This window comes from Acomys minous (assembly GCF_964271855.1).
Source record: "Acomys minous genome assembly, chromosome: 17".
In the NCBI taxonomy this organism is placed as follows: Eukaryota; Metazoa; Chordata; class Mammalia; order Rodentia; family Muridae; genus Acomys; species Acomys minous.
Genome location: NC_140500.1, coordinates 987,100 through 1,004,196, shown reverse-complemented (window position 1 = coordinate 1,004,196; position 17,097 = coordinate 987,100). Strand labels below are relative to the sequence as shown.

Below are 17,097 nucleotides of genomic sequence, written 5' to 3'. Positions count from 1 at the left end.
CCCGAGATTGTGTACTGTAAAATCCTGTTTCTAGTTGTGGTGTGGCTTGGCCCTAACACACACCTTGAATCCAAGAGCTTTCTGTAAACAAGGTTAAAGAGGCGTGATAAGCAACCAGCTGACAGGGAGTGAACAGAGGAACAAGCTGACAGGGAGTGAACATAGGAACAAGCTGACAGGGAGTGAACATAGGAACAAGCCATAGAAAGTGAACATAGGAACAAGCCATAGAAAGTGAACATAGGAACAAGCCATAGAGAGTGAGAGGAAGTCCAGAGGAGAGACACACAGGACATAGAAAGGAGGAACATTTAGTTGGAGGAGTTTTTTTTTTTTAAGATTTATTTATTTATTATAAATACAGTATTATATGCCTGCACACCATAAGAGGGCACCAGATCTCATTATAGATGGTTGTGAGCCACCATGTGGTTGCTGGGAATTGAACTCAGGACTTTTGGAAGAACAGACAGTGTTCTTAACCCCTGAGCCATCTCTCCAGTTTTTAAGATAGCATAGAGAAGGAGAAGGGGATTTTTTTTTTTCCTTCTGGGACATCAGCTGAGCAGGAAGGTTAGGTGGGTGCTTTCTCTGCCTCTGAGCTAGTAAGCTTTCACCCCAGCACCTGGCTCCTCAGTCCTTACTGTTAAAATTGAATGTTTGGAATTTTGTTTAAAAACAACAGTTTCCTGATATTTTTAAAGTAACAGAACTAAGAACATCATCAATCAGGACATATATTTAAAAAAAAAAAAGGCATTTAATTGGAGGGCTTGCTGACAGTCTCAGAGGGTGACTCCATGACCACCATGGTAAGAAGCAAGGCAGCAGGCAGCAGTCATGGTGCAGGGGCAATGGCTCAGAGCTTACCTCTGATTCACAAACAGGGGCAAAGAGAACAAGACTGGGCCTGAGAAACTGTAAAATTATAAAATATAAGATGCTTGTCCAACTTTGCTTGCCCAGTGGCCTGAGAACCTCTCCCAGTTCTCAGAACTGCTAACCTCAAGAGTTCCACCCTAGTTCCCTGAATAGTTAGTTACATGCAAGGTTCCAAAATATCATATGTCCCCATATGGTTTCCAGTAACTGCTCTAGGGACCCATCCCCAAGTCCCCACAAGAGGTTTCCCAATGCCAGATGTCCTAATGTCCATATGGTTTAACTTGATAAGCAACTCTACCTGCTTTGCGGTTTTTGCCTTGAAATCTAGCCTGTAACAGTCACTCGGGGTCTCTCACCTCCCGAGTGCTGAGGGACCCTGACACATCGACAATTGGGACTTCTGATGTGTCAGTAATAAATTTTACCTACACCTCCAGCCTGTGTGACTTGAGTGGTCTCTCATGGTGACCCCCTTCCCAAATTGGACTCCAGGGTCCAACAGGCCTGGTATGGCTTTTGAAACACAAAATTCCACCCCCAGTGGCACACCCCCTCCAACAAGGCTGTCCTATTCATCCTTCCTAAACAGCTCACCAACTAGGAACCAAATATTCAAATACATGAGCCTGTGGGCCGTTCTCATTCAACCACCACATCTCTTGCTCCATGGGCCTCTCGGTGGCCTCTGGTCTATATGACTAGCCTTTTACAAAGAAGGACACGTGTTCCTGGCCTAGGCCACCCTGCTAGTAAGTCTGAGATCTGGCTTCAGGTCTGTAGGCTGTGTCTGGAGAGTCACATGCCCAGGCAGGAAGCCTGACACGCTTCTGGACTGCCCAAAATTGTGTCCAAACATAGGACAAATGGCTTCCCTGTGGGGCTCGGCACTTCAAGGGGAGCTCTTTGTAGGCAAATGGCTAAGGCAGCTGGGACAACCATATGCTCACTGGCCGTGTGAGTACAGCATAGGCCACTCTGGCAGCAGATGCTCCTCTCAAAGGCATTTATGTCAGGATCGTGCGTGGTCCTCTGCCTCCCTCAGTCCTAGACTCTGACGTTCTTGGGCTGTCTCACTATGGGGTCCAGTGGACTCTGGTGTTCTGGCATGGAGCCTTGTGATCAGGAATGGATGGCTAGTGCTCTTCCACTTCCACAGATGCCAGGACATCTGTGTGGCACTGTGGATCTGGGAGGTAAGGAGAACCAGCACTGGGGAAAGGCCACTTTCTGCAGTGAGTCCACAAAGTGGCAGAATATCCCAACATGCCCCATATGGCATCTTTGCCTGCCACTGGCCTCCCCAGAGCCACTCCCACAGCCTTGCCCTGCCAGGGTGTAGCCAGCTAGCCAGCAGTTTGCTAGTTTGTGAGTTCTTCTTTCTCTTACCTTTCTCCACCTCTTTAATCTATCTTTTCAACCCCCTGACACTAGGTAGGAAACAAAAAAGGGGAGGGGGGAGTAAAAAGAAAAGGGCAACTTCCTGTTGACTAGGGGTGTCACGCTCCGGCATTGAGCTCCTCGGGGCAGGTTTTATCTTGGCTGTCAGGATATCTAAGTTCTTGTTTTTGTTTCTTTGTTGCTCACTACTTAACAACCACAACCAACAGCAAACAACAATCCACCACCTCTCTTGGAGCCCTAACATGTATATGCCTCTGAAAAGTCCCCAGAATTCCAAATGTCACAGGATCATAGACACTATCTGTAGCTGGCAAAAATCATGCCTCTGCTAGAGCAAGAGGCAAATCATAGTCAGCTGCTGCAAAGCGGTTGCTTATCCCCACACATGGGATAAAAATGAAAACATATTCTTACAACATTTCTGTTTTTAAAGAAACCAACATTCCACCGGGCATAGTGGCGCACCCCTTTAATCCCAGCACTCGGGAGGCAGAGGCAGGCGGATCATTGTGAGTTCGAGGCCAGCCTGGCCTAAAAAGTGACTCCAGGACAGCCAGGGCTACACAGAGAAACCCTGCCTCGGGGGTGGGGGAGGGAGGGGAGGAAATCAACATTCCAAAATCTCACTACACAAGGATTTCCTGTCCTCTGTGCTGTGTCTTATGACAGAGAAAGGAAAAGCTGGCATTAGTCAGCATTGCAGATGTGGGCTCTAGGTCTGAGGATGGAAGAGAAAGATTGTGAGGGGCAGGCCACTGTGCTGACAAGGAAGCCCCAAGAAGCCAGTGAGGCAAGGCCAGCCCAGGATGTGGGGTGATCTCTATTCAGAAGCAAGACCTGCTGGTGAAGTTAGGGTTAAGGATTAGGTTCTGGGGACTCCTCTGCCTGGCCCCTGTTGCCATGGGAACAACCCTGGGTAATAGTCAGCCTAGTCTGGCTGCCCTCCTGGCCACTCAACCTCCTGTGGTCAGGATGTGCCTTTCCGTGGAGTCACCTGACTTTGTGTCACCAGAAAATGGTCTAGGATCCAAGAGACCTTCCCCTTGTGTCCATTCTCACAAGGTAGGGCCTGATGCACAGGGGGCTCACAGGTGAGGCAACAGGATGCTCTAAAGAGGAAGTAAAAACAGTCCATCCTTCAGGAAAGCTCAGGGAAGCCCTTGAAGCTGGGCAGATCCACTAGGCTTCCAAGACCAGCCCAACTGCCTGGAAGAGGCTCAGGCCAACTGAGCTGCCTGGGAGGACACTTGGTGATGCAGCTGTCTTTGAGTCATTTCTGCTCCTGTAAGTAACCCTGATACACTCATTGGTTCACCAAGCTGGAGTTTGCTGGTATCCTTACTTTGGTCTGCCACTATCTGGTGTAAACAGATGTTCGTTCATGCCTCCCGAGAGATAGTGTCACGGAACACATACCATCTACAACCCCAGTGTGTCAGCTAATTAGCTTTGGGTGCTTAACAAGTAACTCCAAAGTTTAATATTTTTAAAAGAATGGGATTTCTTTCTTCCTTTTTTTGTTTTTGTTTGTTTGTTTGTTTCTGTTTTTGAGTCAGGGTTTCTCTGTGTAGTCCTGGCTATCCTGGAAAGAAAGGAAATAATACTTGTAGGTCTAAGACGCTATCTATGGGCATTCTCCATCTTTTGATTGGTAGAAACAAGTTTGTTTTTACATTCCAAAGGAGTTGTCTTTAGCTCACAAAAAGGAGGGCGGTAAATGTCTATTAAGGGAGCTAAAGGTAACTATAACTTGACTCTGGACATACAACATTCCAACCACTGCACAATCACAGAAGTTCTAATCAGTTAATTAGTTTAGTGTAGTGTGACTCTTTTTAGCAACTTCCCTTTACAACTCTATAAAAACAAACCGAAGGCTATAGCCCGGCGTTCCTTAATATTCTCTAGGGTGGTCCATAGTCAATCTTGATGATACAACCCTCTATCATCTGTACTTTGACTTCATTCTGTATAAAATTACCTTACTTCTTTTGCAAAATTGTATGAATCCTTATTTATTTATTTATTTATTTAAATTCTGTGGATAAGAGACTAAGAATCTGGAAATACTTGGCTGTGACCCACTTAAAACACTGACTGAAGCACAATGATAAGTAATTGCCCAAATCCTGCAGGCATCTTTGATTTAAGGAGGAGCCAAAGACTGGGCGCACACTATTTGGGAACAGAACTACCCATGAAGGCGAGGCTTCTCCCTGTAGGGGAAGTAACATGATGTAGGAGCCAGGTTGGCTCCCTATGGTCACAAACTACAGAGTTAACCATTCAGCTGCCTTGAGGTACCAGAGCAGAACTAGTCAGTGGTGGGTGGAACCTCATCTTGACCAGGCATATGACTTAGTCAGGCATATATATTGCTGTCCTGCCCTAATTCTTTCTCTCCTTAAACCTAAAACTTGTGTCAGTACCCCTAAAGATGAAATTGGTGTTGTTGGATTTCTTTACTGGCTCCTTTTTCCAATGTACACTGATTAAACCTCTTTTCTCTGGTTTTCAATGTTACCCATTTCCTTAATTGGTAATTTGGGGTGGGTAGCAAATTCTAGACTTCTGGGGCTGCCAGATCTGGGCTATTGACCTAATACTTCTATTCTGTTGGGGCAAAAGCTCCTCTCCTAGGGACCCTTCCAGACTCTCCTATGTTCTCTGTGCTGCTGCTCTAAGATTCCAGGTGGCCTGAACTCAGCAGTGACATCATTATTAGCTAAGGAAATATAAGATTCCAGGTGGCCTGGACTTAGCCATCATGACAATAGCATTGTTAGCTGAGCAAGCAAGTTAAGAGTTACAGGCCGATAATAAGAGCAAATAAAGTAACAGTAACCTGAGAGGAACAAGTTAAAATTTCTCCACTAGTCTCTCTCCTAACCCTGTCCCCAGAATTAGCAGTAGCCCCTATCTCACCCGACTTAGAATTTACTACCGTAGACCCCTTATTGTTAGCCTATCACTCATTAACCAACCATTGTCACTAAGTTCTGCTTCTGCATATGGTATATTAATCCCCAACTCTTGCAGAACAGAGTCTGCCATCTCCTCGGAGCTTAGGGGACCCCAGCAAGTTGTCTCAATAACATTTGCTTTTGCATCGACTCTGGACTCTGACTCTCGGGCTTCCAGGAATAGAGTCTGATGACCTGAGTCTAGCAGTACCATTTGCAACCAAGTAGTAAATGGCTAAGTGACTGAGGTAACACCATGTAGTCCTTAACTCCATTTTGGGTCTGTGGTGCTCTTTCCACTGCAAACCCACCCAGGGTTGACTATACCTTGGCAGCACCTTTCCATGAACCTGACTACAGCCAGGTGTGTAAGCAAAATGAGGGCTGAATATATAACCACAGGTGCTGTGTTCTGCCAAACAAACATTACAAGGTTCCCCTAATCTACACCTGACAATGATGCTACGGTGGGTTTCTGTCTTTACAGATGCTGTATCCCTGAACTTCTGCTGAGAATTCTTTGTGACAAGAGCCTGCTCTGGCTTAAATAAAGGACTCTTATTTGGCCTTATACTAGTGATGGTCTGTAACTTTCTCACATGGATTGTAACAAAGCAAAGTATGTTCTTGGGTTTTGTGAGCCACTGAGACAAGTTATTGATCCCTGAGGAGTGTCCAGGGTTGAGACCCAAAGACCATTCAGCACCACCAAAGTCCAAATTGGAGAGTCTTTATTTATCTGGAGAAAAACAGTTCTCACAGAGCAGCCTCCAATGCATTACAGGGAGATTTTTAAAGGAAAAACAAAAACAAAGAAAGAAAAGAAAAGAAAAAGAAAAACTATATCATGTTTGGCAGTTGTAGGGGGAAGAGAAACAGGTAAGCAGTTTCACAGGAGCCAAAAACACGCATTTAAAGCCGGGCAGTGGTGATGCATGCCTTTAATCCCAGCACTTGGGAGGCAGAGGCAGGTGGATGGCTGTGAGTTTGAGGCTAGCCTGGTCTACAAAGCGAGTCCAGGACAGCCAAGGGTACACAGAGAGACCCTGTCTTGAAAAACAAAACAAAACAAAAACCGTGATGTTAGCTGGGGCATTTTGACCAAGAGTTTCTAGAACAGGGTTGGGTCTTTTCCCATGGGACTTTTCATGGCAAGGATACAAAAGGAGTGTGGGGTCAGTTAAACCAAATATGGCTCCAGCTGAGACAACATGGAGGAGGCTTCGCACTGACAGAAGGAACAAGTTGTAGCATGTGGTGATCTGAGTAAAACTTGCCTCCGTATGCCCATAGGGAGTGGTACTATTAGGAGGTGTGGCCTTGCTAAGGTAGGCATGGCTTTGTTGGCAGAGGTGTGTCACTAGGGTTTGGGCTTTGATGTCTCAGAAGCTCACGCCAGGCTCAGAAGCTCACTGTCTCCTCCTGTTACCTGTAGAACTCTCAGCTCCTTCTCCAGCACCATGTCTGCCTGCATGTCACCATGTTTCCTGCCATGATGATAGTGGACTAAACCCCTGAACTGTAAGCCAGCTCCAATTCTTTATAGGAGTTGGCGTCTCTCTGTAGCAATAGAAACCCTAAGACACAGAACTTTTGTATAGCTGGTTAGTCAGAAGTACTTACTGGATGGCCCATATGAACTGGGGACAGTCCTGCAAGGCAGACTTAACGATGGAATATGATGCTAACTCCAAGTACATAGTGACAGGACTGAATTAAATGATAAGGAATCCAACTGCGGTTCACAAGATGGCTCAGTAGGCAAAGGTTCTTGCTGCTAAATTCCTGGGACCCACATGGTAGGAGGAGAGAACCAATTCCCCAAGCTGTCCTCTGACCCCCACAGGGACACACACATCCACAAAATAAATAAATTAAAAGTGGAAAAGGTCCAGCTAATATGTGGAGAGTAAGGTAAGTGCTTGGTATAGAGAAAGTCGCTCATTTGCTATCAGAACAGCCATGCTGTTTCAGAGTTCCTCCTAATGAGTTATTTTTCATGTTAACATTTCAGGACTTGTTTACAGTATTATGAATATTGCAAGTGGATAACCAAAATGATTGGGAAATAAAGTTAACTAGCTAAACAATTATCCACAATCTACTTATGCAAATAAGTTTTTCCTTCCACTTTCTCACTTTAGGACAGTGCCATCACACACGCCCAAGGGAGACCTCTGAGAGCTATGATTACAGGCACCTGCTGCCATATCCAGCTGAGTACTTCTTTATATACTGAAAAAACAAAAACAAAAAAATAAAACAAAACAAAAACCCACCTCAAATCCTAAATAGAAAAAAATCTATACTAGATTTAAAAAGGAAGAAACCTAAACCAAATATAAAAATCCACTATTTCATGTAATTACTCAGAGAAAATATTTTGCATATAAAACATGTACTGCGTGCAGCCATGCGGGAGCTGCAGTCAGTACTGGACCCTGAGGCAAACCCCCCAGTGGTCAGCAGAGCCACATGAGAACACCTGGACCGGAAGAGGCAAACCCTAGGGTCCTGGTTCTTGAAGACCCCTTAATGCCGCAAGCCATTACTGCACTTGATGCTGCCTTAGTCACTGTTTTTTGCATAGCATGAATATCCTGGTGGGGAGGGGACTCCCCATGGGGCAATGCAATCACAACACATCACAATAGAGGTGATTTCCCAAAGAGCAAAGCCACTCAGAAAGATTAATGATTTAGCTGAAGATTTCTGAGAAAAATTTAAGAATATGCATGGTTAAGAAGATTAGACCAAGGTGCTTTTTATGCACTATTAATTAAATCAGGTCAGGGTGTTTTGCCAGCTACTTTGTAGAATGTATTAAAACACACTCTTAGACCAGCTTAAATCCCAGCACTTAGATGCAAAGGCAGGTGAATCTCTCTGAGTTCCGAGGCCAGCTTGGTCTACAGTCAGATGCAGGACAGCCAGGGCTACACAGATAAACACTGTCTTGAAAAAAACAAAACAAAACAAAACAAAAAAAGCACATTCTTAGGGTTTTTTTGTTCTTTTTGGTTTTTCTCTTCATATCCTTGGCTGTCCTGGACTCACTTTATAGACCAGGCTGGCCTGGAACTCAAAAGCGATCTGGATCTGCCTGCCTCTGCTTTCCAGAGAGCTGGGATTACAAGTGTGCAGCACTGTGCCTGGCTACATTCTTAGTTATTTAATGGAAGACCAGCTGAGGTCAGAGAGAACAAGAACAGAGGGCCCAGGTGCTACGAGCTACAGAGGCTTTACCTACAGGGGACAGGCTAATGATCAGAGACAGTAAAGTTTTAGTGCCCCTGTGGTTTGTGTGTCTATTGTAAAATCTGATTTTCCTGGTTTTGTAACTATAAATTTGTTGGTGAGCTTTGATGTGCACCTTGAGGACTTAGTACTGCGTAGCCTGCAGACTGAATAGATTCTCCCTTTTCTGTTTCTCAAGAAAAGTAAAAGATCTCTGCCCTAAAGTTCTCTCGTTAACTATAAATTTACTTTCCTAGAAAACAATATAAGCTGGGTGTGGTGGCGCACGCCTTTAATCCCAGCACTTGGCAGGCAGAGGCAGGCAGATCTCTGTGAGTTCAAGGCCAGCCTGGTCTACAAAGCGAGTCCAGGACAACCAGGGATACACAGAGAAACCCTGTCCCAGGGGGAAAAATAGTGCGGTTTAAACCAATTGATGCTTTCATGATCCCTGACGACGGTTTTATAGAATTTCTGACTTGATTTGTGTAATTTACCCTCCTGTGGTACAGCAACAACTGGGAGGAGCTCTATGAACCTCCATGTGAGACGGAAACATCTGTAATGAGATCCGGGCCTTCTTCCTGCAGGCAGGCACACGTGCAGGCAGGCACACGTGCAGGCAGGCACACGAGCAGGCAGGCACACGTGCAGGCAGGCACACGAGCAGGCAGGCACACGTGCAGGCAGGCACACGTGCAGGCAGGCACACGAGCAGGCAGGCACACGTGCAGGCAGGCACACGAGCGGGCAGGCACACGTGCAGGCAGGCACACGTGCGGGCAGGCACACGTGCAGGCAGGCACACGTGCAGGCAGGCACACGAGCAGGCAGGCACACGAGCAGGCAGGCACACGTGCAGGCAGGCACACGAGCAGGCAGGCACACGTGCAGGCAGGCACACGAGCGGGCAGGCACACGTGCAGGCAGGCACACGTGCGGGCAGGCACACGTGCAGGCAGGACATTGTATACAAAGTAAATAAATTGTTAAAAAAAAAAGAAACAAATTAATAATCAAGGAAATACATTCGTTCAGGTTTGGTCCAAGGATAAGGCTCAGGTGTACACCGCAATAAGAAGAGCATATGAATACAGAAACAAAGAACAAATGGCTATCTGTACAAGACAAGACAGACGCCTGTTCCTTAGAAAAACCATGACATAAAAATCTCTTGCTTTGAACACACAATGTACATTTGAAATAAGAAAAAGATAAAACTGCTTTGAGCTCACAATGAACATCTAGAGAAAGCCACCACTTGACATTGTAAGAAGTATCGGGCTAGATATTAGGGTCAAGAGTCCTACTGTGACTCGCTTTTTATGTAGCAATTGTATCTATTTTAGAACAAGGTAATTTTTTTCCATACATAGAGAACTTTTGTATTAGACTGTATACAAACCCAACACAGGCTGGGGCGTGGGGTGGTGGGCGTGGTGGCACACACCTTTAGTCCCAGCACTTGGGAGGCAGAGGCAGGTAGATCTCTGTGAGTTGGAAGCCAGCCTGATCTCTGAGTTCAAGGCCAGCCTGGTCTACAAAGTGAGCCCAGAGCACTGTTACACAGAGAAACCCTCTCTTGGAAAAACCAACCAATCAATCAACAAACCAACCAACCAACCAAACAAACAAACAAACAAAAAACCCAAGACAGGGCTAGAGAGACGGCTCAGCAGTTAAGAGCACTGACTGTTCTTCTAGAGGACCCGGGTTCAAATTCAAGTACCCACATGGCAGCTCACAACATCTAACTCCAAGATCTGACATCCACAGACATACATGCAGGCAAAACACCAATGCACATAAAAATAAAAAATAATTAAAAAAAAACCCCAAAACCCAAGACAGAATTAAACAGTTGTTGAAGCCATCTGCTTCATCCATGAATGTGTCTGTCTATATGTCTAATTGTATGTACTGTCTATGTATGTATACAGGTATATGCATAGTTATTTATTTACGTTTACATATATGTGGATGAATGGTTTCTCTGGGAGCGTCCTTGTTTTGTCTATTGATTGTATGTGAGTAGGTGTGCATGTGTGCGTGAGATTCTTAAAAATCTGTTTGCTTTGTCTGCCAAACGTGTGTTATGCTTTTGCCTGCGTCTAAGTTTCGTATGTGATAATAAGCCTTCTTAATTAGGTTTCTCCACTGTTTACTGCTAGCCATTATGATAAAAGGAACAAGGTTTTTCTTTTTACAACCCCTTGTTATTTACAGCAGGAAACTGTCATGGCTGTCACAGTTTGTACCCTGGGTTGAAGGAGCCACCTGGCTTAGTTGATTAGGACCTCCTGCTATGAAGCAACAAAAGGTTTTACAGCTAGAGAGTTGTTTTGGTGGCAGGAAAACTAGGAGGCTTGCATAGCGCCACTGATGAGGCTCTTGGCCCTGCTTAGATGCTCTCAGGTGACCAGCAGATCCTGAGAGTTTAAGAGTTAAAGTCTATATATAGAGAGAGTTTCTCACTGCAACCATTGGCATCAAATAGCAAGGCTACCAGCCAGGAAGTTAAACAGTTAAAGAGTAAATAGCAAGGCCACCAGCCAGAAAGGCAGTTAAAGCATACAGCCGCCCACCAATGCTGCAACCACTCTTGGTCTAGAGCTGGCCTCTAGCACCCAGCACTCAGGGAGGTAGAGGCAGGTGGATCTCTGTGAGTACACAGTCGGCCTGGTCAACAGAGTGAGTTCCAGGACAGCCAAGGCTAAACAGAAACCCTGAAAAAAAAATTGTAATGTGACTTTTATCTGCATGAGGGATATTTGAAAGGTATATAAGGACTACGAGAAAAAATAAAGGTGCTGGAGCCTTGCTTCACCCACTGTGTGTATGTGCATGTGTGTGTGCAGGTACCTGCTTCACATTAGTTGCCAACTCCACATCTCCTTGGAGCACTAAACTTACTGCTGGAGCTGGCTTCCATCACTGCACAGCCATTTTTTAAACTTTATTTTATCTGTACAGATGTTTATCCTACATGTATGTCTGTGCGACATGTGTATGTGGTGCCCAAGGAGGCCAGAAGAGGTGTTGGATCCTCTGGAGCTGGAGCTACAGGCATCTGTAGGCAGCCAGGTGGGTGTTGCAAGAGAACTTGGTTCCTTTACAAGAGCAGCCAGTGTTGTCAGCTGCTGAGCCATCTCTTTAGCTGCGCCTGCCTCACAGTGCTTGGCTTTGGTACTGGACAGTCTTATAAAGCTGCCTGGTTTATTTGATTTCTCTCTCTCTCTCCTCCCTCCCTCCCTCTCCTCCTCTTCCTCTTCCTCCTCTTCTTCTTCCTTCTCTTTCTCTCTCTCTTGATCCAGATTCCTTCACCTTTCAAGTGCTGGCTTTATAAGTAAGAGCCACTTCAATCATCTTAATCAGATGATTATTGCTATTATAATAGTGCATTTAAAAAATGGTGGTAGAAGCCTTTATTCGCAGCACCCAGGAGGTAGATGGCAGAAGGATCTCCGTGAGCTTGAGGCCAGCCGAGCCTGCAGAGTGAGATCCTAAATAGATAGCAAAGTGCCTTAACCATACTGGAGGTTGAAGCCAGAGGATTACTGTGAAATGCCCAAGTCACGAAACCTCCACAGGCCACCAGAGCCCAGCCAGATACAATGTACACAGGCTCTTTTTTATTGATCTTGCTCCAGAGCAAGGACTGTTGGTTCCCCAGAGGCTGAGGAAGGTGAGCAGCCTTGATTCCTTTAAATACAAGGTTTTTAAAGGTAGAAACTGCAAGTAGGACTTTCCCTGCCTTGGCATCACATAACTGGGTAAGGGGCATAGGGGAAGTTGGCCTTAACTGATAAGGTACAGGAGGGGAGCTTTGAGTCCTGCTGCAGGGGGACTCTTATCTAGACATTTCATCTGCTGTAGCTGTCACACTACAGGTCAATGGGGTAAGGGGAAGCTGGCCCTAATCTTGATAAGGTGAGCTTTTGTTTGGATCTCAGGAAGTGAGCCCCTCCTCTAGCTCCCAGGGAAGTTGACTTCAAGCTGGCTGAGCACAGGGCAGGGAGGGGGCTTCTGCTCAGGGAAGCTAGCCTTGCCCGGTTCCCACAGCTGAGCGGTTCAGGATACACTAGTCTACATAGTGAACACCAAGCCAGCCGGCATCAACATAGTAAGACCTACATCCAGACTCTCTTGGACCCAGCAGTGGGTGAAGAAAGACACAGAGACTTACTGTGACTTATAAAAGCTTAGGCCTAAGGCAGACTCTCAGCTAGTTTCCCTGCCTGTGTCCTGCCATGTGTTACCTTCCTCTCACTCAGTTCCAGCACCTGGTCCTTCCAGGGTCATGCTGGCAAAATCCCCACCTGATTCCTCTTACAGACCCTCAGTCCTCAAGTCCTGCCTGCCTCGCCAGCTCTAAAATCCAAAACAATAGCTCTGTTTCACTGTATTCCAGGCTGACTTCAAACTAGCGACCAGCTCAGGCCTTAAACTCCTCATCTCCTGCTTCCACCTCCTGCATATGGAGATTACAGGCGTTTGTTATCGTGCCTGGGTAACAGCATAAACCTTAACCTTAACCAAATAGCAAATGGCCATGTCTTGTACTGTAACCGGCAAAATGTTTAAAATGTAGCAGTATCTTTTAAAATATGTTTAAAATATATGGCAGTGACTTACCATGTTTCTTAAATGGTTATCAACAACAACACTAATTTGGACTATTTTCTTTTTTTCTTTTTTTTTTTTGGTTTTTCGAGACAGGGTCTCTCTGTGTAGCCTTGGCTGTCCTGGACTCACTTTGTAGACCAGGCTGGCCTCGAACTCACAGCGATCTGTCTGCCTCTGCCTCCCGAGTGCTGGGATTAAAGGCGTGTGCCACCACGCCCGGCTTACTTTCCTTTTTTCTTTTTGGTTTTCCAAGACAGAGTTTCTCTGTATAGCCCCGGCTGTCCTAGACTTACTTTGTAGACCAGGCTGGCCTCAAACTCACAGCGACCCACCAGCCTCTGCCTCCCGAGTGCTGGGATTAAAGACATGTGCCACTATGTGCTGGGACCACAGGTGTGAGCCAACTGCTTTCATCTTTACTCTGACATTTTTTCCTTAGTTTGGATAGTTTTACTGATAACATAATTTCTGATTTTGTTTTGTTTTGCTTTTTATCTCTTCATATTCTCTTGCTATGTAGGCCCAGGCTGGCTTGAAACTCACTATGTAGACCAGGCTGGCCTCAAATTTGCAATGATCTTGCTTCTGCCTCCGTGAATGCTGGCATTACAATTACGTGCCACCATGTCTGGCTCATATTTGCTTTCTTTTAGAATGTAGCTAACATATAAAGAAATGTTTCATTTTGGCATTTCCATATGTAGGCCATGGCCCCTTGCTCGGCTCCCTCTGCCCTCTCCCACCTTGCTGGTCCCTCAAGCTCTACTCTTAGATGTTTTTTTCTTCTTTGCTCCAAAATTTTACCAGGTGCTATGCACTGACCTGCTCACGCACTCAGTGATGGTAAACATACCTTCTGAAGTTATGCTATTTCTATGTTCTCTGGAGGATTTGAGATTTAGTGCCTTCAGTTTTCTGCATTTACACAGGTGTTGGAGAGCCAAGTCTGAGATATCACAGCTCCTCAGATCTAATCTTTGGACTTCAGGATGTAACACCTGTAACAAATACATGATTTTGAAAAAAAATAATTGCAAAATAAAAAAGCTTTTGCAACTCTGAGCTTTCTCTCTGGTCCCCAACTTAAGTTTTCTGTTATCATGTCTTCCATAGTTAGTGATCTGGTGATTTTAACAGGTTAGTAGCTGATGAAAAATATAGCTAAGAATGTAGGATTTAACTCTCATTGAGAAGAGAAAGCAGGGAAAAAAAAAAAAACCCAAACAAAACAAATTAGCTTCTAGCTGGAAATGCAACATTTGTTGCCTGAATTCTTCAGTGCTGAAATGGCTGGTGTAGATTGGGCCCGGCCTGGGCAGCCGCAGTGTTGGCATCTCTCTCTACTGGCATCATCCTCTGACTCACTCAACTCGACGTATGTCCTTCTGTTCAGCAGGTACTGTTTCCAGAGAAAAAACCTGATCCCTTGAAACACTCTCATTCCAATACCTGATGTTAAGCACCCGTACAGGAAGAACCAATCCCTTAGGACACACATCTCTCCTTTGCTGTTACTGAAAAACCCCAGCATTTCCTCCAGCATCTCCAGCTCTTAGTTGAGTGAAATCATCAATTTTGGAGGTCACATAGCGAGCAATATGAAGAAGGTAACACATCTGGCTGTGGACTGTGTCATCCATTACTGTGCAGGGACTTGACCAGTATTGCTAGCTTACAAATGTGTGTGGCTGAGTGGAGTGGAATGGGACACTTGACGCCTGTCCCCATATACGTCTGTCTCCTCCGTCGCCTTCATCTTTAGCTCTTACACAGTTCTATGTGTAGACGTGCTGAACATCTGAGAAATATTTTTTTCCAAAATAATATTGAAGTGGTTAACTTGACCTAGAGTTGTCTAGTCTTCCCTGATATCACTTACACTAAAGATGCTCACCAGCCACCACGGCCAGAACTTCCAGGTCACAAAAGGAATAAGCAGAGGTGGCACCTGAGTTCTTGGGAGATCTTTGCTTACTCCCAGAAAATATATGTATTAGTCTCTCTACCCTTTTGTTACTCTTCCCCTATATCTGTAACACTCAGGCCCTTGAGAGTGACAAGCTGACTTAAGAGGAAAGCTCCCACTTCTTTTTTTTAGCCACTGAATGAATTTTAGTGTCCCCAACATGTCTAATAGATATTAAATATTGTAGGCAAGATACTTAGTCATACAGAGTGCTAGCTCTGCCTGGCCTGGCTTTCTCTATGCAGACCGGGCTAGCTTGAACTCATACTGATCTGTCTGCATTTTGAATGCTGAAATTAAAGACATGTACCACCATGTCTGGCCCTAATATTACTTCTTTATAACATGTACTGCAGTCTTTTGTTATAAAATAATCTATTACTGTTACTATTACTACATTGGGATTATTATCTGTGAGCATTTATGTCACTCTATATATGTAGAGGTCAGAGGACAACTTTGGAGAGTCAAGTCTCTCCTTCCTCTCTGGGCTTTTGGGACTGAATTCAGGTCATCAGGCTTGCCTGGCACACATCTTCCCTATTGAACCCCAGTCTCCTTTTTGTTTGTTTGTTTTCTGAGACACTTTCATATAACTCAGGTTATCCTCAAAGTTACTGTTTAGAAAAAGCTGGCCTTTAATTTCTGCTCCTTTTGCCTCAATCTCCTAAATGCTGGGATTACAGGTAAATACCACCATGGGTTTTTGTTGTTATTTTGAGACGGAGTCTCTATGTAGCCCTGGCTGTCCTGGAACACATTACCTAGACTATATATGCCTCAAATTTGTAGAGATCTGCTTGCCTCTACCTCCTGAATACTGGGAAGAAAGGTGTGAGCTACTGTACTGGCTTCATCAAGCCTTTTGAAGATTTTTTTTTTAATGATGTGTAGGTGATTAAGGAGGCCTAGCATTGGATCTCTAGGAACTAGAGTCACCAGAAGTGTAGGGGACGGGCTACATGGCCAATGTTCAGCCATCTTGTCAGAGCCTAGGTTCCTATTTCTCCAGCAGTCTGCCATTTACCAGAAACCAGCTGACCTTGCCATGGTTCATCAGTTAGACACCTGTTTATGGTCTATTGTGGGGGCTGGTCATTCTGGACCCCCCAGCTACTCCTTTTCCGGTGGGACTACTGATAAGATCAGATTAAGGGCCAGCTGCCTGCGAGCAGCAGTTCCGGGAGCTTTTTCCTTACTAACCAGATCCTTCACAACTTTCCTGGAATGTCTCTCCTGCAATTATAGCAGCCATAAAGGTAGACACCTGCTGGAGCATTCCAGAGTTAGGCATCCATAGCAACCCTTGCTTACACAAATACCCATGCCTCTGTGCCTATATAATCTCTGTGAAAGTTTCAATAAACGGGGTTTGATCAGAATGCAGACTTGCCCCCTTCTTCGTGTCTAGTGTTCTGTCTCTATACAGGAAAATTCTCCTCCCGAGCGTTAGTCGAACCCTGGTGGGCCGAGGCACAGAAGTTGGAAGGTCTGTGAACTGAACTCTGACCCTCTGGAAAAGGAGCAAGCACTTTTAATTGCTCAGCCATTTCCCCTCCTCCTCCTCTCTTTTTGAGACAAAGTCTAACCCTACAATCCACACTGGTCTAGAACTCATTATGTAGCCCAGGCTGACTGGAAGCTCATGACAGATCTCCTGAGTACTGAACTCACACATGTAATCTACCATGTCCAAGTGCCCCTCATTGTTTGGGGTAGTTAGTACATACCCATTGTTTTGGGGGAGCGACTATTCAGTGTTTCCTTGAGACCAATAAATAACAGCCCGATTTCTTTTTTCATTTACTTTATGTATTTGAGTACTCTATCTGCATGAACACCTGCACACCAGAAGAGGGTATCAGATTCCAGTAAAGATGGTTGTGAGCCAGCATGTGGTTGCTGGGAAGTGAACTCTAACTACTGAGCAATCTCTCCAGTCCCAACAGCCCAACTTCTAAGCAGGCAGATCTCTGTGAGTTCAAGGCCATCCAGGACAGGAGACCCTGTCTCAAAAGC

General features: G+C 45.3%; 1 protein-coding gene across 2 annotated transcripts in view; it reads right to left on the bottom strand.

Annotated features, from left to right (window-relative positions):
* AMN1 (antagonist of mitotic exit network 1 homolog) overlaps positions 1-17,097 on the bottom strand; it is a 42,918-nt gene that overhangs the window by 12,538 nt on the left and 13,283 nt on the right. For both annotated transcript variants that reach the window (XR_014775953.1, XM_084764865.1), the window contains exon 3: positions 13,966-14,110. Coding sequence is in view for 1 of the 2 variants with exons in the window: in XM_084764865.1 (XP_084620991.1) it covers positions 13,966-14,110 (145 nt within the window). In the remaining variant the exon portion in view is untranslated. The remainder of the gene's footprint in view (positions 1-13,965; positions 14,111-17,097) is intronic.